The sequence below is a fragment of the Pantherophis guttatus genome, chromosome 9, assembly GCF_059756535.1.
Source record: "Pantherophis guttatus breed Tessera chromosome 9, ASM5975653v1, whole genome shotgun sequence".
NCBI lineage: Eukaryota > Metazoa > Chordata > Lepidosauria > Squamata > Colubridae > Pantherophis > Pantherophis guttatus.
Window position 1 is genome coordinate 27784772 of NC_142071.1, and position 23057 is coordinate 27807828.

At 45.4% G+C, this 23057-nt stretch overlaps 1 protein-coding gene across 1 annotated transcript in view; it reads right to left on the reverse strand.

The window, feature by feature from the left end:
• SORL1 (sortilin related receptor 1) overlaps positions 1-23057 on the reverse strand; it is a 107521-nt gene that overhangs the window by 61475 nt on the left and 22989 nt on the right. The window contains exons 2-9 of the mRNA XM_087875698.1: positions 22818-22934; positions 18607-18732; positions 16548-16709; positions 13667-13734; positions 11727-11907; positions 5121-5222; positions 3781-3950; positions 2813-3005 (exon numbers count right to left, since the gene is read on the reverse strand). Coding sequence (XP_087731824.1) covers positions 2813-3005; positions 3781-3950; positions 5121-5222; positions 11727-11907; positions 13667-13734; positions 16548-16709; positions 18607-18732; positions 22818-22934 — 1119 coding nt within the window. The remainder of the gene's footprint in view (positions 1-2812; positions 3006-3780; positions 3951-5120; positions 5223-11726; positions 11908-13666; positions 13735-16547; positions 16710-18606; positions 18733-22817; positions 22935-23057) is intronic.

The window sequence follows — 23057 nt, forward strand, 5'->3', positions numbered from 1 at the left end:
AACACTCTACCTGGTTCTGTTGTTAGTCTCACTAATCTCCATACCTTTTACCTTAAACTGTCTACCGTGGACCTTTCATGTATTTTAAGAGGTCCCTAAGGGGGGCGTGCATAAGCGCACCAGCCTGCCTACCGTCCCTGTCCTACTGTCCCCATTTATATGTAATCATTCTATGTGTTTATGGCTATGTTTTGCCTATTTATATCCTTTTATTTGTGCCAATTTTTTTCATGTGTCCATGTCCATGTCTATACAGTTACTTGTTTCCTTGTACTTGTTGATAGATGGGGGGAGATGATTGATAGAAAGATAGCTAGATGGATGATAGAGATAGATAGATAGATAGATAGATAGATAGATAGATAGATAGATAGATAGACAGATAGATAATGATTGATAGAAAGATAGCTAGCTAGATGGATGATAGATAGATAAAGATAGCTAGCTAGATGGATGATAGATAGATAGATGATAGATAGATAGATAGATAGATAGATAGATAGATAGAAAGATAGCAAGCTAGATGGATGATAGATAGATAGAAAGATAGCTAGCTAGATGGATGATAGATAGATAGATAGATAGATAGATAGATAGATATAGATAGATAAAGATAGATAGATAGATTCATAGATAGATAGATAAAGAGTCCTCTTCTAAAAATCACACGACAGTGCCAAAAAAAAAATCTCTGCAGCTAATTTCTGCTCACATGCATTTATGCGTCATCAGCACAAGTAGTTTCAGTTGCATTCTGGGAAAAAAGACACTGCCATTTTGGCAAGGGGCAGATTGTTAAAACCTCCCTGCCAAGTGATAGACATTTAAGAAGCTGAGCAGTTAAGGTGCATCACAACCGCTTTGGCCAACGTTTCTTGGTGGCCTCATGGGAAACCTTCACTGGTCAGGCTCCAAAACCAAGAAAGAGTTACTTCAAAGCAGTTTTCTTTATTGTTCACCGCCCATAAGATAGAAATCTTGACAAACTGAAGCAACTACTTACATCGTTAAAGATATTCTCTGAGAATTGCTAGGGAGGAGCCCTCGTAACTCTCTCTTCTTCCTAGCCAAAGCCTGCTGTCTCTGGAATGCAGTCCCTCCCTCCCTCCCTCTCTCCCTCCTGGGAATCCAGACTACATTCCACCACTGAATTTGTCCACAAAGAAGCAATGGTGCTTATTTCCCAACCAATACGACAAACCTCTCATCCTGTGTGCATGTCTTCCAACAGGCACGGTATGTCTCCACATATTCCTCTTGCATGGTTGGTAAGCTTTGATTCAACATCTGCAATGGGCTGTGGGAATGACCTTGAGAGACAGGAAGGGAAGCCACAGGCTGGACAACCAGAATATAAAAGAAATCTCATCCCATAGGAGGAAAAGGAATGTAGGAAGCTTTTCAGACGGAAGCCTCCCTAATTTCCCAGAGAGTAAAAGAAGAGGGTTGCGATGGGGTTGCGATGGGTTGGACACAACTTCGCAACTAACAACAACAACAGCAAAAGAAAAGGAGTAGAGAAACATTTGCAGTCTTGCAAGATTCCGTTCACGTAACCTTACAATAAAAATACGAGCTACGTCTCCCAGTTGGCCTTCTTGTTTGTACTACCTCGCAGGGCTGATAGCAATCTTGCAAGATTGAAAGTATTTCTCTCCTCCTTTCCTTTTACTCTCCAGAAATGCAGGTAGGGTCAGTTCTGAAAACAGCTCTCCCTCTCTCCTTTCTTCTGTAGGATATTTTTTACATGATGGTTGACCAAGCTTCTGACTCTCCTTTCTGTCTCCCAAGGCCATTCCCCCAGACCATTACAACACCATATTTGAGGGGCAGCCACAAAGAAGAATTATTCTCCAAAGCACCAGAGGGCAGGACAAGAAACAGTGGTTGGAAACTAATTAAAAAGAGAAGCAACCTGGAATTAAGGAGAAACATCCTAACAGGGAGGACAATTATCCAGTGGAACAGCTTGCCTTCAGACGTTGTGGGTGCTTCATCACTGGATGTTTTTAAGAAGAGTCTAGACAGCCACTTATCTGAAATAGAATAGGTCTGTAATGGTGAACCTATGGCACCTATAGAGCCATATTGGTGAGCACGTGAGCTCAGCTGATTTTTGGGCCTTCTGGGCCCACCAGAAGTAGGGAAATAGGCTGTTTCCTGCCTCCGGAAGGCCGGGGGCAGGGGGAAGGCCCGTTTTTTGCTCTCCCTAGTCTCCAGAGTGTCTCTAGGAGCCTGGGGAGGGCGAAAACGGCCTTCCCCACCTCCCTGGAGGCCCTTTGGAGGCCAAAAATGGCAAAGTGGCTGTTTCCGGCCTCTGAAGGGCCTCAGGGGGCTGGGTAAGGCCCTTTTCGCCCTCCCCAGGCTCCTAGAGAGCCTCTGGAGCCTGGGGAGAGCAAAAAACAGGCCTACCGGGCCTTCGCGTGCCAAAAGCGGGGGGAGTGCGGGGAGCTTGTGAGCGCATGCACAGGGGATGGAACTAATAGAATTATGGGTGTGGGCACGCGCGCGACATCTCCCCACACACACTCCCCCCGCTTTTGGCACGCGATGGCAAAAAGGTTAGCCATCACTGGTATAGGTTCTCCTGTTTGAGCAGGCAGCCGGACTACAAGACCTCCAAGGTCCCTTCCAGCCTTACGCGCTTCATCGATGACCAACAAAGTAAGATAAGCTCACCATGGGTTGACGTCCCCCAACTTCACCTCCTTTTACAACCTGCGTAAAGCTTAACTGGGGCCCTGGAATGCAAGGAGCGATCCGAAAGCCTTCAGAGAGGCAGCACCATTCCGTCAGTTGTCGGCATCATTACCTCACAATTTATCTTTTCGCCATAGTGAGTATACTCTGGAGGCTGGAGAAATTCCCAAGTCCCACCTTTGTCGAAGGTGATGACCGAGCGCATATTCTCGTCACTGAATGAGCCGTTGATCAAGGTGGTGATATAGACCCCCGGAATGCCCTCCACGCGGTGGAAGTCTGCAAAAGGCTCGCTTGCGAAGTATCTGCCGAAAGAAGATACTCACTCACTTACCAGTCCTTCGAGGTAAAGCGAGACGACAAAACCGACATGGCGAGAAACAAGGGATTTAACTTTACAGATGTACAGCACGGTGCGAGAGTCTTAGGTCATCAACCGCTCGGTTGTTTTAGCAACGTTTTAATTTCGTCTTTTAATGACCCCGTAATCTCTTACATCGGGATGGAGTCGGGGCAACTGAATAGAGTAGAGTGTTTCCTGGCCGGATGCCCTCCCTGTCGCCAATGCAGAGTTTGCAGCAAATACCATATCTTTCGGAGTATAAGACGCTCCGGACTATAAGTCGCACCTATCATTTTTAGGGAGGAAAACAAGGGGGGGGGGGAAATCTGCCTCTGCCTCCAGCAATTTGCCTCCTTGCAGCAAACAGTAAACAGCCTGTTTCAGTTTCATTTTCAGCCCAGGCTGATTAGCACAAGAAAAAAAAAATCTGCCTCAGCCTTCCATCCTTCCGAGGTCGCTAAAATGAGGACCCAGATTGTTGGGGGCAAATAGGCTGACTCTGTAAAACCGCTTAGAGGGCTGTAAAAGCACTGTGAAGCGATATATAAGTATAAATGCTATTGCTTTTGCTATTACACCATTGCTACAACAGGTCTAATGGTGACCTAACACTTTTGCACTGTACTGTAAGTTATGATAGCAGAATCGTGAACTGTTTCCTCCATTTTATCTTTTCTCCCAGACGAAGGCGAGCGTCACCTATTCGTCTCTCTCCAGGAAGACATCTACCTCCTTACCTTACTAAGGTGTCGCTGCCTGCTCCACCAGGACTGTAATACAGGATGTTTTCCAAAGTCAACGAAAAGTGAAGGCCTTCAGCTTCGGAGATATAGAGGCTGGTGCTATTGTTACTATAAGTGACGCACACAAACACCTGGTCTTCAGAAGTGTCAGCAATGTAATACTCCTTCAAGACAAAATTTGGGAGCGGAAAATGTTTGTTTGTTTTAAACGGGTAATAAAAAGCATTCAAGCAAGTGGCTTAGAGAGAGGTGATTATGTGTATGATTTTAACCCCCTGTATTACTCTCGTTCCAGGACACATTTTTCTGCTGAGGGGGGAGGGGGCGGCCTGTCAGACCTGGAAGCCATCTTTTACATTTGGGCCTTCAGGAGGCCTGCCACATTTTCTACTGTGGGAAACTAGGAGGGGAGATTGCACAGAGTATGGGTAATATGTAGTCAAAATAACATTCCTTTCTCAGAGAGTCAAGGACGCCTTGCCCTGGCACCTGGAGTCGGATGACTGGGAGGTATCTCCAGTTTGGATGGTGGATGATTGGACTATGTGATGGACATGTTGGTGCTAGACAGGAACTTGAAATTTCACTTGGGTGGGGAAAACCTGGAAACTTTCAGATTCGGATTTTCCCAGATGTGCCAATATGACATCTCTAATAAAATGGAACTTTTGAGGAAATTCAAGGCACGGAGTCTTCTTTCGTTGGGGGTGTTACTTGGAATCTTGACACGTGTAATGTCTAATTCCAAAAATGCCACCAAAATCTCACACCTTTACCAAGAGTTCACTGTAGCTTTAGATAAGCCTCAGTTTCCCCCCAGCTATGCAATGGGCATAATGATAATAGCCACTTGTTTTAAAGGATGCCTACCATCTATGGTAGGTCAGTCCTAGACTAACATACACCATACACCGGTCAGTCCTAGAGGAGATCAGCCCTGACTGCTCTTCAGAAGGCCAGATCCTGAAGAGGAAACTCAAATACTTTGGCCACCTAATGAGAAGGAAGGAAGGACTCCCTGGAGAAGAGCCTAATGATGGGAACGATTGAGGGTAAAAGAAGAAGGGGACGGCAGAGAACGAGGTGGCTGGATGGAGTCACTGAAGCAGTCGGCGTGAGCTTCAATGGACTCCAGAGGATGGTACAGGACAGGAAGGCCTGGAGGAACATTGTCCATGGGGTCGCGATGGGATGGACACGACTTCGCAACTAACAACAACAACAAACCATTTATGGAAACATGCCAAAAAAAATATCTGAAAGAAAGCATGCTGATTATAGAAGTGTGGTTTACGGTTGAATAAAGTTTCTAGTCCCCGCTCATTTGTTCGTACCTTAATGGGGTGTCTTGTTGCAAACTGTGCAGCCTGCATTGGCTTCCGGTTAAAGGAGACCCAGAGTTGAACAGATGTTCGTAACTGATCACCTGACAGAGGCTGCGAAGAGAAAGAGACGGGCAGAGAAAAATTCAAATATTATGGCTCTTTTTCATTCTGGGTCAAAAAAGAGCTTTTTGATGAAAGTTTTGACAAACCGAAAACAAGTTAAAAACAAGGCCCTACATAAACCTCCACGTTCCACTGAGGTTCCAGGACTAAATTTCAGTTTAATGTTTAAACAAAAGTTTGTTTCTGGGACTCTGGCAATGCAGTCCGATGATACAAGAAATCACGAGATGTTTTCAGAGTTAACATTGTCAAACAAGTTTGTCTTATGAAATTCTGCTAACCTGGCTCACCTCTGGTAAACTTAGAGGTGAGTTCAGACGAACAAGGTGCACTCTTGAAGAGGGGACAAAACCAGATTTTTTTCCCCCCAGCTTTTTAAATGTCCTTTTAAAGACTAAATGGGGAGTCCTCAACTTACAAATGGATCGTTTCGCGACCAAAGTTATAACGGCACTGAAGAAAGTGGCTTAGGACCAGTCCTCAGACTTAGGACCGGTCCTTGCACTTATGACCATCACAGCATTCCCCACACTCACGGGATCATAATTCGGGCGCTTGGCAACCGGCATTGTCAGAGTATGAATATTCATAGACTGGAATAGGCAACAGATCAGCCAATGGGGACTGTTTGGATAGACATGGTAACAGGTCAGCCAATGAGGACTGTTTGGTAACTGAAACATAGTATTTGTTGTATGGGGCCATAAGAGGCAGTTTGGAGCCTGGACGTGGCTTAACTGTTCTGTATATAAGCTTGAAGGCAATAGCTTCTCTCGTCTCCATTTTGCCTTCTCCATTTGGTGCTTCCATTTTGTGCTGTGTTTGTACCTGATATTTCTCTTCTTGACAACGTGGAAAAACCTACAAGGCAGGGGTGAAATCCAGCTGATTCTATCCGGTCCGGGCAAACCGGTAGCAGCGGCTGCGGGAAGCTCTGCCCACCCGCGTGGACGTCATTGTTGTGACCCAGGCCCAAGTAGTTAGTATTAAATGCAAACAGTTCGAAAACAAACAGACTTTATTAGAACAGCTTAGAATTAACTCATTCTCAGCGTAGTCCAAATTAAATTAAAGCAAAATCTTCAAAACACAAATTCCTCAGTTTATCACCGAACTTGGGTTAATTAGGCAACCTGCCAAAGGCTTTTCTTGGCAAAAGTTCAGGAGCAGAAGACGCCGACAAGAAATAAATGCAGCAAGACAAGACACAAATCTATCAACGTTGTTTTCCGACAAAGAGCCCAAGAGCTGTTGCTGGTCTTTTAAGCCTTATGGGAGGGGCCAATCATCTCTTGGCCTTACTCCCGAGTCGTCCTCTCTGCTTTATCTGCTCCTGCCTTCTGGCAGCTCTTCTCATACGTGCATTAGGAACAGGCTCCTCCTGTTCCTCTGCCTTTCTACTGTCGGCCTCTGGAGGCTCCGGAGTCCGCACATCACTCCCCGATGGCCCTGGCCCCATCTCTGCCTCCGACACAGAGCCCTCATCCGGGCCTTCCCCAGCCTCCAGGACCAGCCCATGTTCTTCCTCAGCCTCCTCACTGTCCGACTCCACTGCCACCTCTGCAGGCTGCTGGTGGACCACAACAGTCATGACATAACTTTTTTGCAAAATTTTAAGCCTCTGAGCATTCGCAGACGACGGCACACACCCATTGGCAAACAGGTAGGGAGGGTAAGTAAATTTCACCCCTGCTACAAGGGTATTATATGCCTTATGTGTTGTTATGTACATGTGTGTGCTGCAACAAACTCTGACGGGCATGTATTTACCATGCGGGTTTTTTTGCAATGCCATCTCTAATCTCTTATATTCTTCCTCTAAATTCTTTTGCATTTGCCTTTTCTGTTTATTTCTTTTTCCTAAATATGTCATTGTCAATCCTCTAATATATGCTTTACTAGTATCCAACACATTTTGTAAAGATGTATCTTCTTGTTCTCTTTAAAGATTCAAATCAGAAAATAAAAACTTTTTTAATAAAAAAAAAAAAGATTCAAATCAAAAATTACTAAATGAAAAAAAAAAAACTTTTTCAACAATATATGGAAAAAGAACTGACTTTCTTCTTTAATATATTTACGAGGGTTGCTGGATCCCAAGATCGTGCAGTCGTCTTTTGCAAACTTCCTAGACATCTTTTCCAACAAGGAAAAGCCAAAAGGGGGAAGCTGGATTTTCTTAACGGCCACATGATTCATTTAATAACCAGAGGGATTGGCTTAAACAAGGTGGCAAAAAAAAAAAAAAATGGGCATAAGATCGGGCACGATTGATTGATATGATAAATGTGGATGGATTTCACCTTGGGGAAGTCATGGGGGGTGGGGAGGGCTTGGGGGGTTAAGGGAGGGATGGGGAGGGGAAAAAAATGGGGGGAAAATTGATGTTTGTAAAACTTTTTCAATAAAAAAAAAAGAAAAAAAGATCAGGCACGATTCACTTAACAACCACCTTAGCGATAGAAATGTTGGGCTCAATTACTGTATGGTCATAAGTCAAGGACTAGCCGTACAAGGTCCTTCCAGGATTGGGTCCATCCCAAAAACGACACGCACTGCAGAGTTTTGAAACTTAAACCCAAACAAAACAAAAAAAAAGCCTCTTTTTTCCATGGGAGCTTGCCAGAAACTACTGTTCCAAATTCACCGTGGCTCAACGAACTGAATCCATTTGCTACAATGGGATAGTTTAAACAGCGGTGGTTTTGGGCTCGCAGCCTAAGCCAATACTTATTCACTTGTTGGTTGGTCTCCAAGCAATTAACAAATGCCACAATGTTGTAACTATACTGCGGTTGCAGATTGAAAAGAAGCGGCGTGTGAGAGAGAGAGAGAGCAAGAGAGAACGAGAGAGAATTTCTTTTCTGGAAACATCATCTGTGTCGTATTCACCAATGAATGAAAAAACTGCTTTTTGGAATGGAATGGAATGGAATGGAAGGGAAGGGAAGGGAAGGGAAGGGAAGGGAAGGGAAGGGAAGGGAAGAGAAGAGAAGAGAAGAGAAGAGAAGAGAGACTGGAATAAATAGAGAATAAAATAGAAGAGAAGAGAAGAGAAGAGAAGAGAAGAGAAGAGAAGAGAAGAGAAGAGAAGAATAAGTAGAAGGGAAGGGAAGGGAAGGGAAGGGAAGAGAAGAGAAGAGAAGAGAAGAGAAGAGAAGAGAAGAGAAGAGAGACTGGAATAAATAGAGAATAGAATAGAATAGAATAGAATTAGAAGAGAAGAGAAGAGAAGAGAAGAGAAGAGAAGAGAAGAAAAGAGAAGAGAAGAATAAGTAGAAGGGAAGGGAAAAGGAGAGGAGAGGAGAGGAGAGGAGAGGAGAGGAGAGGAGAGGAGAGAAGAGAAGAGAAGAGAAGAGAAGAGAAGAGAAGAGAAGAAAAGAGAAGAATAAGTAGAAGGGAAGGGAAAAGGAGAGGAGAGGAGAGGAGAGGAGAGGAGAGGAGAGGAGAGGAGAGAAGAGAAGAGAAGAGAAGAGAAGAGAAGAGAAGAGAAGAGAAGAGAAGAGAGACTGGAATAAATAGAGAATAGAATAGAATAGAATAGAATAGAATAGAATAGAATAGAATAGAATAGAATAGAAGAGAAGAATAAGTAGAAGGGAAGGGAAAAGGAGAGGAGAGGAGAGGAGAGGAGAGGAGAGGAGAGGAGAGGAGAGGAGAGGAGAGAAGAGAAGAGAAGAGAAGAGAAGAAAAGAGAAGAGAAGAATAAGTAGAAGGGAAGGGAAAAGGAGAGGAGAGGAGAGGAGAGGAGAGGAGAGGAGAGGAGAGGAGAGGAGAGGAGAGAAGAGAAGAGAAGAGAAGAGAAGAGAAGAGAAGAGAAGAGAAGAGAAGAGAGACTGGAATAAATAGAGAATAGAATAGAATAGAATAGAATAGAAGAGAAGAGAAGAGAAGAGAAGAGAAGAGAAGAGAAGAGAAGAGAAGAGAGACTGGAATAAATAGAGAATAGAATAGAATAGAATAGAATAGAATAGAAGAGAATAGAAGAGAAGAGAAGAGAAGAGAGAAGAGAAGAGAAGAGAAGAGAAGAGAAGAATAAGTAGAAGGGAAGGGAAAAGGAGAGGAGAGGAGAGGAGAGGAGAGGAGAGGAGAGGAGAGGAGAGGAGAGGAGAGGAGAGAAGAGAAGAGAAGAGAAGAGAAGAGAAGAGAAGAGAAGAGAAGAGAAGAGAGACTGGAATAAATAGAGAATAGAATAGAATAGAATAGAATAGAATAGAAGAGAAGAGAAGAGAAGAGAAGAGAAGAGAAGAGAAGAATAAGTAGAAGGGAAGGGAAAAGGAGAGGAGAGGAGAGGAGAGGAGAGAAGAGAAGAGAAGAGAAGAGAAGAGAAGAGAAGAGAAGAGAAGAGAAGAGAAGAATAAGTAGAAGGGAAGGGAAAAGGAGAGGAGAGGAGAGGAGAGGAGAGGAGAGGAGAGGAGAGGAGAGGAGAGGAGAGAAGAGAAGAGAAGAGAAGAGAAGAGAAGAGAAGAGAAGAGAAGAGAAGAGAAGAGAAGAGAGACTGGAATAAATAGAGAATAGAATAGAATAGAATAGAATAGAATAGAATAGAATAGAAGAGAAGAGAAGAGAAGAGAAGAGAAGAGAAGAGAAGAGAGACTGGAATAAATAGAGAATAGAATAGAATAGAATAGAATAGAATAGAATAGAAGAGAAGAGAAGAGAAGAGAAGAGAAGAGAAGAGAAGAATAAGTAGAAGGGAAGGGAAAAGGAGAGGAGAGGAGAGAAGAGAAGAGAAGAGAAGAGAAGAGAAGAGAAGAGAAGAATAAGTAGAAGGGAAGGGAAAAGGAGAGGAGAGGAGAGGAGAGGAGAGGAGAGGAGAGGAGAGGAGAGAAGAGAAGAGAAGAGAAGAGAAGAGAAGAGAAGAGAAGAGAAGAGAAGAGAAGAATAAGTAGAAGGGAAGGGAAAAGGAGAGGAGAGGAGAGGAGAGGAGAGGAGAGGAGAGGAGAGAAGAGAAGAGAAGAGAAGAGAAGAGAAGAGAAGAGAAGAGAAGAGAAGAGAAGAGAAGGGCTAGACCATCAAAATGGTGCCATTTAGAAATGCTAACATAAAGGTCTCGATAGGCTGACTGCCACGAACACATCGGATTTCTTTCTGAGAAGAACAACGCAACCAAAACAAGGAGGCACAAGGCCAGAACGAAGTATGAGAACTTGTCAGGGACAGCGCAGAGGCCATGACCTTGATTAGCGTAAAAGGTGAAAGCCGGTTTCAAAATGTCTTGTTCCAAAGCAGTCGGCCAGCGAAGGGAGAAATTTCTCTCTCTTCTTCCTTTCTAAGAAAGTACATCGTGTGCAGGTGAATATTGGAGTTCCAGCAGTTCTGGAACATGTCGTAATAAATTTTAAAACAACAACAATTGGTTGTGTTCCTGCTTGTTGGAAGGAAATCTCTCCATCAAACGTTTAGACACAGTAGTTGGTTTTTTTTGTTTTGTTTTTTGTAGTCTTGTGATTTTTGTTTTTAAGGGATGAATTTAACAGCGATGAACGGTTTGTAGCCAAGCAAGAGGCCCACACAGTAATGGGTAACATGTTAAAATTCCTGAACAAATAAACTGAGATTTGCCCCTCAATGGCCTATGTTAAAATGCTTATTTGTGTTATTCTCCTGGCCTTCAAACTCGTACGGCGTTGCAGCCAGTCCGTGCCAGACCTCGTAAGAATCATTCATCGATCTCAATTGCAAATACGGACTGAATTTTAAATACAAATGGAAAAAGTCCTAAAATAAACTTGGAGCAAACTCTTCATTCTTCTATTGAGTTGGAGAACAAACTTTGCAAGAGAGTCCAACACAGTAAGGCCTTCTCTGTTGGCAATGCATCTACAGTAGATCAGGGGTCTCCAATCTTGGGCAACTTCAAGACTTGTGGACTTCAACTCCCAGAATTCCCCACCCAGCCTGGCCTGGCTGGCTGGGGAATTCTGGGAGCTGAACTCCACAAGTCTTAAAAGTTGCCAAGGTTGGAGACCCCTGATTCAGGGGTGGGCTTCAAAAATTTTAGCAAGGGGTTCTCCACCCGGTTGCGTGGCCTTGATAGGCGTGGCCTAGTTGGTCTCCTGCACCATGGTGGGGGGAGAGGGTGTTTTAGCCCTCCCCAGGCTCCGGAGGTTTTCCTCGAGCCTCAAGGAGGGCGAAAACGGCCTTCCCAGGCTCCGGAGGCCCACTGGAGGCCGGAAACGGGCTTCCCAAACTTCTGGTAGGGCCCATTTTTCACCCTCCCCAAGTTTCCATGCATGCACTGCATTTACCTGCATCCAAAACGGGCTGTGTGGGGATTCCTGGGAGGGGCGGGGCGGGGTGGGTGGGGCAGGGCCAGCCAGGAGTGGGATTTGGGGGTTCTCTGAACTGCACAGAATCTTAGCTAGAGGTTCTCCCGAACCCCTGCGAACCCCCAGTAGCCCACACCTGCCCTGATCTAGACAGGATCTTACAATCTGTGGGTGGATGGTGGAAGACACCTCCGCAGCCCCTGAGAGGGCAGTTTCTTACCCCTGATTTCGTTGCAAAGAGGTATTTGTCCCTGAGCTGGAAGTCTTCCACCTCTTCCAGCAAAATCTCTTTATTTTCCCGCGTCTGGAAGAAATCTGTGCTGCGGAGGACCGTTGAGGACAAATTAGGCTCGTGCCGCTCGATGTAAATTGTATTTGGCTTGTCGTATGGCTCCACGCCCCTTAATGGCAGAAGAAAGCAAAGGGGGTGGTGGAAATTGGTGCATTTATTTATTCATTTATTCATTCATTCATTCATTCATTCATTCATTCATTCATTTGGACCAGGGGTCTTCAAAGTTGGCAACTACAAGACTTGTGGACTTTTCATGCTGGCTGGGGAATTGTGGGAGTTGAAGTCCACAAGTTACCAAGTTTGCAGACTCCTGATTTAGACCCATCAAAATTTATTTATTTTATTTTATTAATTAAATTTCTATACCGCCCTTCTCCAAAAAGGACTCAGGGCGGTGCACAGCCAAAGTAAAAACAGAGCATACAAAATTTAAAAACAATATTAAAATAATTAAATATTCTGGCCGTAAATTAAAACAACCGAATTTAAAATCAATTTAAAATTAAACTCACGCCAGCCCAGTTCTTGTGTTCTCCAGAATTTTTCATCAAGGGATGAAGAAGAGCTGTCTCTCTCTCAACACACCACACACACACACACACACACACACACACACACACACACACACCACAGCAGAGGTTCCCAATTGGATATTGGTGATGTGCGATCTAATTTGCAGAATGCATTTCCATGCTGTCATGGGCCCTGATAGATTAGATCACTGTTTCTCAACCTCCGCAACTTTACGAAGTTTGGATTTCAACTCCCAGAATTCTTCAACCAGTATGCTGGCGAACAGAGATTACTGTAAAGTTTGGAGGTTGAGAAACACTCAATAATGCCTCCTCTACCTCAGTAGGCTGCGTCCAACAGTGGTCAGTCAAATGCACCTAGAACAGGGGTGTCAAACTCGAGGCCTGGATCCGGCTGGCGGGGCTGCCCTGGATACAGCGAACACGTGGATATAGCCCACACGTGGTCCTCCCAAGCTCCGTTTTCACTGGCAGAGCACCACAGGTGTCCCCGACATGATGAGCTGGCCAGGCCACGTCCACTCCGGCTCCCCGAGGTGAAACACAACCCTGATGTGGCCCTCAATGAAATCAAGTTTGACACCCATGACCTAGGACCGTGATGGCGAACCTATGGCATATGTGCCAAAGGTGGCACGCGAAGCCATATCAGTGGGCACGCCAGCTCAGCTCTGGGGCGCATGCACGCACCAGCCAGCTGATTTTCGGGCCTTCTGGGCCCACCAGAAGCCTCTCTAGGAGTCTCTGGAGGCTGGGGACAGCAAAAAACGTTACTTCCTGTCCAACCAGGAGTTGGGAAATGGGCCGTTTCAGGCCTCCAGAGGGCCTCCAAGGAGGTGGGGAAGGCTGTTTTCGCCCTCCCCAGATGCATAGAGAGGATCTGGAGCCAGGTGAGAAAGAAAAACTGACCTACCGGACCATCGCGTGCCAGGAGTTGGGGGAGAGGGTGGGTTGCGTGCACATGCGCAGGGCGGGGTGCATAGAATTATGGGTGCGGGCACACGTGTGCGCGAACCTCCCCTGCCCGCCCCCTCCTGGCACACAATGGCAAAAAGGTTAGCCATCCCTGACCTAGGACAAAGTTTTTCAATCTGGAGACCAGAGACCCCTGGTAGTCCATGTGGATACCACCAGTGGAGGGAGAGAGGAAGGGAAAGGGCAGCAAATAAGCAAAAAACCCTTTTTTAAATATAATTTTGGCCAACATTTTGGGAGGTCAATGAATCTTACAAGGTTTGGGATGTTCTTGTTTGAAATCACCCCAGATTGGAAGGAAGTGAAATCTGTGCAGGGGGGAATAAAATGTCCCCGGAAATAAATGACAGAACTTACCAAGCGAAGGACTTCACGTGTTCATGAATCATAATCCAGGTTTGGCCAAAATCGTCTGATTTCCAGAGCTGAAAAAAAAAGAGAAGATGGCAAGATATATTTGAGAGTCGAGTTAGGGCAAGCTAAATTCGAAGAGCAGAATAATAAGCCACCAAGGTGGATTCTTTGCCGTGAACCAGGGAAATGGGTGGAAAGGAATGGGGAAAGGATGAAGGGAAGGGAAAGGGAATAGGAAAGGAAAAGAGAAGAAAGAGGGAAAGAAAAGGAAAAATAGGAAAGGAAAGGAAAAGGAGGCAAGGGGAAAGGGGGAAGGAAAGGAGGAGAGGAGAGGAGGAAAGAGGAGAGGAGGGGAGGGGAGAGGAGAGGAGAGGAGAGGAAACTAAGGGAAGGGAAGGGAAAGAAAGGAAAGGAAAGGAAAGGAAAGGAAAGGAAAGGAAAGGAAAGGAAAGGAAAGGAAAGGAAAGGAAAGGAAAATGTAGGAAGGGAAGGGAAAGGAAGGGAAGGGAAGGGAAGGGAAGGGAAGGGAAGGGAAGGAAAGGAAAGGAAAGGAAAGGAAAGGAAAGGAAAGGAAGGGAGAAGGAAGAAAGAAAATGGAAGAAGGAAGAAAGAAAAAGAATAATCCTATTTTCTATGGGAAGGGGAGGAGGGGAAGAAGGGAAGGAAAGAGAAAGGACAGAGCAAAAATGTCTGCCTAATGAGACCAGAAAGACAGAAATATTGCATTATATTCATCCCCAGGCAGTATTTTTTTTCCCCCTGTGGCTAAGCAAAAAGAAAAAAAAGGGGGGGGGGAAATACATGGGTGCATTGGAGCAGAAAGAAAGCATAAAAATACGGGTGTGTGGCCACAGAAGGCAAACAGCCTCGTTGCTGCCAGAATCAAAGCAGCCGATGCATTCCCTGGCATCCGTTGCTCCATCCTGGTGCTGCCTTCCTTCCAAGCACCAGCAAACAATGTCGAGCAGAGCTGAAGAAGAACAAAAGCAGGATTCTTGTCGGAAAAAGAGATTTGGGGGGGGGGATGGATAGAGGGAGAGCTGGCGAATTTCCTTCCATCCGGGACCTCAGTCTTGGACCGAAGAGAGATAGAGCGCAAAATCCAAACGCAATTGACCCGATTCAAAATCTGGAGCATGGTAGAAGTTGCAAGAGCAGGAGAAAACTCGGGATTTGTTTTCTCCCTCTTTCAGGCAGCAAACATACTGCTTAGGGATGTGGCCAATCATGAGATGGTCCTCTGAGATCACCTCTAGAGACCTTCAGAGCAGGGATGGGCTTCAAAAATATTAGCAAGGGGTTCTCTGCCCGATTGCTGGCTGGGCATGGCCATGGTGGGTGTGGCCTAGTCCGCCTCCTGCACCATGGCGGGTGGTGGGGGGTGTTTTTGTCCTCCCCGGGCTCTGGAGGCTTTCCTCAAGCCTTCAGGAGGTCGAAAACGGCCTCCCCAGGCTCCGGAGGCGCTCTGGAGGCCGGAAACGGGCTTCCCGAACTTCCGGTAGGCCCGTTTTTCGCCCTCCCCGAGCCTCCACGTGCACCCTGCACTTACCTGCATCCAAAATGGGCCACGTGGACACTCCTGGGAGGGGTGAGCGGGGCCAGCCAGGAGTGGGATTTGGGGCAGAGGTGGGTTTCAGCAGGTTCTGACCTGTTCTGGAGAACCGGTAGCGGAAATTTTGAGTAGTTCGGAGAGCCAGTAAATACTACCTCTGACTGGCCCCGCCCACATCTACTCTCTGCCTCCCGAGTCCCAGCTGATCGGGAGGAAATGGGGATTTTGCAGTAACCTTCCCCTGGAGTGGGGAGGGAATGGAGATTTTACAGTATCCTTCCCCAACTCGCCCACCAAGCCACACCCACAGAACCGGTAGTAAAAATTTTTGAAACCCACCACTGATTTGGGGGTTCTCCGAACTGCACAGAATCTTAGCTAGAGGTTCTCCCGAGCCCCTATGAACCCCCAGCGGCCCAGCCCTGCTTCAGAGGTAGAAGGTGACATCCTGGAGGCCAGCTTGGGTTAAAAATATAAAGATTAACAGAGTCTTCCCATCCAACCCCCTGCTCAAGCTGGAGTTCTCCTAATACAGCCGAAGTCCAGACCAACATGGACCACAACTTCGTGAGCTTCGTGATAGCTTCACGTTGAACGTGAAGGAACTCAACCCGGTTAAGATAATTATGACCGCGCTCATATTGTAACCAGGAAGCAACTGTGAAGATGGTCAGGGCAGCCATGGGGCTGAAATGCTACATCAGAGCTACCTATGGGTAGAAGCCAAAAGAAGTCAAGCGTTGGCTGCAAGTTTGCAATCCGAGATCTGCCCTTTTCTAGGCCAATTGTCCACGCGACACAAATATAATAGAAACGGAGCTTCAATCATTAGTTCCAGCTACCATCTTGGTATCTTTGATGCTCCCTATGGAAACCATATGGTGGCGCAGTGGTGAGAGTGCAGTACTGCAGGCTACTTCTGCTGACTGCCGGCTGCCTGCAATTTGGCAGTTCGAATCTCACCAGGCTCACAGTTGACTCAGCCTTCCATCCTTCCAAGATGGGTAAAATGAGGACCCAGATTGTTGGGGGGCAAGAGGCTGACTCTGTAAACCACTTAGAGAGGGCTGTAAAAGCACTGTAAAGCAGTATATAAGTCAATTTTCAATTTTTTATTTATTGATTAGTATATAAGTCTAAGCGCTGTTGTTATATCTTTTGACCTGAATCTGGGACTTCTCATGGTTAAAGGGGAAGCAGCTGTTTGCAGGGAGAGAAATCCCTGGGAAGTCCAAGAAATTTCTTCCTTAAGCCCTTCCGATGCAGAATGTCTCAATGGCTGCCAAGGAAAGATTGGGGAGAGGGGGGGAAGTCACCCGTTCTCTTATTCACCTGTTTGTTGGGATGGGATCGGTCGTATCCCAGGACAAGATTGGGGAGCTGGCTGTGCAGGAGGAGATCTGCGGCTTTAAATGGAACTGGGAAGCCTTGAACGGTGGTGCAAAAATCCGTGGTGAGCCAGAGGTACTGGGAGAACGCATCGACAAAGATGTACTGTGGAAGGAAGGGGAGGAAGGAAGGAAGGAGAAACAGATTAAAAGAACAAGTCAAGAGACAGCTATACAATTGCGAGTGACACAATATATTTAACTATGGTTTTATGGATAAACTCAAGTTAGTTGGATCGTACACCAAGCCCAAAAACATGGAGAGGGCACCTACTACATCTCTCAAAATTAATTTAAGGTTGTTTATTAAATAGTTACTTATGCTGCGCGATTGCCAACAACACAAAGGTTCTAAAAAGTTCAGGTTTGATTATCCATACAGTTATGGCACCAGGCTAGAAACCAGAAGATTGTGAGTTCTAGCTCCACCTTAGGCATGAAAACAACTGGGTGACTTTGAACCAACCACCAGGAGATGGTGAGTTCTAGTTTTGCTTTAGGCACGAAAGTCGGCTGCATGACTTTGGGTCAACCACCAGGAGATGGTGAGTTCTAGTCCCACCTTAAGCATGAAATCAACTGGGTGACTTTGAGCCAACCACTAGGAGATGGTGAGTTCTAGTTTTGCTTTAGGCACGAAAGTTGGCTGCATGACTTTGGGTCAACCACCAGGAGATGGTGAGTTCTAGTCCCACCTTAAGCATGAAATCAACTGGGTGACTTTGAGCCAACCACCAGGAGATGGTGAGTTCTAGTTTTGCTTTAGGCACAAAAGTCGGCTGCATGACTTTGGGTAAATCACCAGGGGACGGTGAGTTCTAGTCCCACCTTAAGCATGAAATCAACTGGGTGACTTTGGGCCAACCACCAGGAGATGGTGAGTTCTAGTTTTGCTTTAGGCATGAAAGTCGGCTGCATGACTTTGGGTAAATCACCAGGAGATGGTGAGTTCTAGTCCCACCTTAAGCATGAAATCAACTGGGTGACTTTGAGCCAACCACTAGGAGATGGTGAGTTCTAGTTTTGCTTTAGGCACGAAAGTTGGCTGCATGACTTTGGGTCAACCACCAGGAGATGGTGAGTTCTAGTCCCACCTTAAGCATGAAATCAACTGGGTGACTTTGAGCCAACCACCAGGAGATGGTGAGTTCTAGTTTTGCTTTAGGCACAAAAGTCGGCTGCATGACTTTGGGTAAATCACCAGGGGACGGTGAGTTCTAGTCCCATCTTAAGCATGAAATCAACTGGGTGACTTTGGGCCAACCACCAGGAGATGGTGAGTTCTAGTTTTGCTTTAGGCATGAAAGTCGGCTGCATGACTTTGGGTAAATCACCAGGAGATGGTGAGTTCTAGTCCCACCTTAAGCATGAAATCAACTGGGTGACTTTGAGCCAGCCACCAGGAGATGGTGAGTTCTAGTTTTGCTTTAGGCACGAAAGTCGGCTGCATGACTTTGGGCCAACCACCAGGAGATGGTGAATTCTAGTTTTGTTTTAGGCATGGAAGTTGTCTGGGTGACTTTAGGCCAAACACCAGGTGATAGTGAGTTCTAGTCCCACAGAAACAACCCTGAGAGGTAACTTGACTCAGAGAGAGTGACTGGCCCAAAGTCACCTGACTGGCTTTCGTGCCATAAGATGACACTAGAACTCACCTTTTCCTGGTTTCTAGCCTGGTGCCTTAAACCAGTAGATCAAATTGGCTCTCTAAGTATTTCTATTGGTTGCAGCATCCCAGGTGCTCTGATCATTTCGAAACAGGCTTCCGACAAGCAGTTAATCGGGGAAGCCAGATTTGCTTAACGACCCCATGAATCCATTGATTCACTTAGCAACTGTGACAAAAAAAAGGTCGTAATATCAGATATTTATTTATTTACAGATATGACCTAACAACTGCCCTGATTTAGCAATGGGAATTCTGCTCCCAAACTGCAAGTCGTAAATCAAGGATTATCCGTCTAAATTCTCCATTCAGCAATCAAACTATTGATTTTACTTACCCTTTTGTTGTCGGCTGGGCTGTGATAAAACTGAGCGATCACAGCTTGGCTGGAGTTCCCTGGGCCAAAACCAAATTTTTTGGATATCTTTTTAAACGTTTTCCCATAATCATAGGAAACATAAACCTAAGCAAAGAAAGAGGCAGACGTGAGAAATGCCAGGATTGTGTCTTTTTTTTTTTTAATTGCAAAAGTTTTACAATTACATTTTCACCCCATTTTTCCCCCCACCCCACCCCATACTCCCCACCCTAACCCTCCCAAACCCCCCTCCCCCTCCCGCTCCCTGACTTCCACAGAATATAATCCCATCAAAATCCCCTTTTATAAAACCTGAACCCTTCAAACCCCCTTACAATTTTTCATCTTCACAAAATTCATACATTTCTATTTTTATATAATACTTTCAATGAAAAGCTATTTGATACTTCCTAATTTGATATTTGTTCTGCACATAATCTAGCCACTTTTTCCACTCCCATTCATAAGTCTCTTGTGAGCGATCGGGATTGTGTCTTTTCACAGATCACTGAAACACTTTTTTTTTTCCTTCAGAAAGAAAAGAAACTCGCTGAACTTCTGATTTTTATAGGACAGAAAGTGTGTTTGTACCTTTTGTTTGTTTGTTTGTTTGTTTGTTTTCGTGGTGTGGCGACAATAACTTGGTCCTTTTTTTTTTTTTAATTTGATTTATATGCCGCCCTTCTCCGGAGACTCAGGGCGGCTTACAATGCGTTAAGCAATAGCCTTCATTCTTTTGTATATTTTATACAAAGTCAGCTTATTGCCCCCACAAACTGGGTCCTCATTTTACCTACCTTAGAAAGGATGGAAGGCTGAGTCAACCTTGAGCCTGGCGAGATTCGAACCAGCAGAAATTGCAGGCAGCTGTGTTAATAACAGGGTGCATTAAACCACTGTACCATCAAGGCCTTAACACCAATAAGACCAAGGAGCTTATAGTGGACTACAGAAGGAATAGATCAGACATCCAGCCCTTGCTTAACAACGGAGACCGAGTGGAGCAAGTGGGCAGTTTTAAGTTTCTGGGAGTTATCCTAAAAGAGGAGCTGACCTGGGACGCTCACATTGCAGCACTGGTCAAAAAGAGCCTTGGTAGTACAGTGGTCTAAAGCACCCTGTTATTAAGACCAGCTGTCTGCAATTACTGCAGGTTCGAATCTCGCCAGGCTCAAGGTTGACTCAGCCTTCCATCCTTTCTAAGGTAGGTAAATTGAGGACCCAGTTGTGGGGGCAATAAGCTGACTTTATATAAATATACAAAAGGATGAAGGCTATTGCTTAGCGCATTGTAAACCGCCCTGAGTCTCCGGAGAAGGGCGGCATATAAATCAAATTTTTTTTTAAAAAAAGGGGGGGGGCAGCAGAGATTATACTACCTGAGACTTCTCAGGAAACAACAACTGAATGGAAAACTACTGGTGACCTTCTACCGCTGAACCATAGAGAGTATTTTAACCTACTGCACCTGTGTATGGTTTGCCAACTGCACGGTGGCAGATAGGACAGGAGTCCAGAGGGTCAACGTCATTGCCCAGAGGATCATTGGCTGCCCTCTCCCCTCCTTGGAAGAGCTTTATAGCTCCCGCTGCCTTACTTCAAAATATTTTTAAAGATTCATCTCATCCTGGGCACCCTTTTTTTTTTTTTTTTTGAACTATTACCATCTGGCAGACGGTACAGGACAATAAAAACAAGGACAAATGGGCTGAAAAACAGCTTCTATCCCAGGGCAGTAACTACACTGAATTCTATGGTATAGTGCAGGGGTCTGCAACCTTAAACACTCAAAGAGCCATATGGACCCGTTTCCCACAGAAAAGAAAACACCGGGAGCCACAAAACCCTTCCCGTGCCTGAGTATTTCTTGAGCGGCCACAAAACTAGCATATGTAGTTGAATTAAACGTTCTGTTTTCTTCTGAAACTTTTCTTTTCTTGGATTTATCCATGGTTGGCCTACCGGGGGTTGAAAAGCTTAATAAATCGCGTGCCAGTGGGTGTCGTACATTGGCAGTTGTGACGCATATTTTGAGTGACAGGGAGACACAGCAGAGGGGTGAAAGAGCCACATGTGACTGACCCCTGGTATAATACAATATTAATGCAATTATCAGGAGTTTTCAGTTTCAATTATATAGAATGTGAAGGATGTGTGTTGGTGTTTTTATTTTTATAGTTATAAGGTACACGGAAGATGGCATTTAATTTCGTTGTACGATGTGCAATGACAATAAAGTAAACTAAACTAAACCAAGTTTGCAAAATGCGGGGTACTGGCGACTTACTCCTTGCCTTTACAAGAATGCGTAAAAGCAATTCCAAATTATTATTCTGGAAACAATGCAATGACAATAAAGTAAACTAAACTAAACCAAGTTTGCAAAATGCGGGGTACTGGTGACTTACTCCTTGCCTTTACAAGAATGCCTAAAAGCAATTCCAAATTATTATTCTGGAAACAATGCAATGACAATAAAGTAAACTAAACTAAACCAAGTTTGCAAAATGCGGGGTACTGGTGACTTACTCCTTGCCTTTACAAGAATGCGTAAAAGCAATTCCAAATTATTATTCTGGAAACAATTCCAAGTTGCTTCCTGGATGGGGACAGGGATGAGTAGAGGAGGAAGTGTGGAAATCCACCTTCACACTTTGCCTCTCGTTCCTGGTGAGATCCTTGTGAAAAAGTAACCAACTATCTGTCTATGGCACTCAGTAGGATTCTATCAGCCTCCAAACAGGGGTGAAAAAAACCCGAAGGTTTAATTCAATTAAAGCTGAGCTATTGAAGCGTTAATTTGATCTGATTATTAGCTTTAATGCATTAATTATTAATTTAATTAGCTGGGTGGTTTAATTAGTTTATCATTAAATTGGCAATTGGTTTTACGGATAAAATATTAATTATGTTTAACTTTACACGTTAATTGCCATTCCCTGCTCCAAAAAAACCGCATGCCATCTATTCAGCCAGCCAGCCAGCCTAAAAATCAGCTTTTCTTAAATTTGGCTTTTCGACATGTTGCTGCTTCATCGTTCGCATCTATGTGTTCAGGAGGGGTAAGAGCTGTAATTCAAGGGCCACCAGAATCCAAGGTTTAAAAATTGCTTTACACTTGCTGAGTTCTTTACAGAGGGGGAGGGGGGAAGAAGGAGGAGGAAGAGGAGGAAGGAGAGGAGGAGGAGGAAAGGAGGAGGAGGAGGAGGAGGAGGAAGGAGGAAGAGGAAAGAAGGAGGAGGAGGAGAGGAGAAGGAAAGAAGAAGAAAGGAGGAGGAAGAGGAGGAGAAGGAGAAGGGGAAGAGGAGGAGGAGGAGATGGAGGAGAGGAGGAGGAGGAGAAGGAGGAGGAGGAAGAAGAGGAGGAGGAGGAAAGAAGGAGAGGAAGAGGAGGAGGAGGAAAGAAGAAAAAAGGAGGAGGAAGGAGGAGGAGGAAAGAAGGAGGAGGAGGAGAGGAGAAGGAAAGAAGAAGAAAGGAGGAGGAAGAGGAGGAGAAGGAGAAGGGGAAGAGGAGGAGGAGGAGATGGAGGAGAGGAGGAGGAGGAGAAGGAGGAGGAGGAAGAAGAGGAGGAGGAGGAAAGAAGGAGAGGAAGAGGAGGAGGAGGAAAGAAGAAAAAAGGAGGAGGAAGGAGGAGGAGGAAAGAAGGAGGAGGAGGAGAGGAGAGGAGAGGAAGAGAAGGAGGAGGAAAGAAGGAGAAGAAAGAAGGAGGAGGAGGAAGAGAAGGAGAAGGAGAAGGAGAAGAAGGAGGAGGAGGAGACGGAGAAGAGGAGAAGGAGGAGAAGAAGGAGGAGGAGGAGAAAGGAGAGGAGGAGGAGGAAAGAAGGAGAGGAAGAGGAGGCGGAGGAGAAGAAGGGAAGAGGAAGAGGAAGAGAAAGGAGAGGAAGAGGAAGAGGAGGAAAGAAGAAAAAAGAAGGAGGAGGAAGGAGGAGGAGGAAAGAAGGAGGAGGAGGAAAGGAGAGGAAGAACAGGAGGAGGAAAGAAGAAGAAAGAAGGAGGAGGAGGAGACGGAGAAGAGGAGAAGGAGGAGAAGAAGGAGGAGGAGGAGAAGGAGAAGAGGAGACTAAAGCAGCAGACTCTGTTGATGCTGAGAAAAGATCAAACTACTTTCTCTGGCAATGTTTTCCAGCCTAAATGCAAAGTTAGTATCTGATAAACAATAATTAGCCAAAGATAAAACGCAAAATACTTACATCACTAAATTTGGAACCTGGCAATGCTAAGCTGTCCCGGGCCAAAGCTACAATCACATCGCTCTTCTCCCCAGCCCAGTGAACAACCATTTGAATGTGGGAATCGTTCAAGCTAACCTGGATAAGAGAAAACGGGGTTAGACGAAAAGCAACGAAACAACGCAAGAGATATACAAGCGAAGGAAACCTCCAACTCTCCCTGGCTTATTTCCACCCTTGAAAGAATGAGAAAGGTAGAGG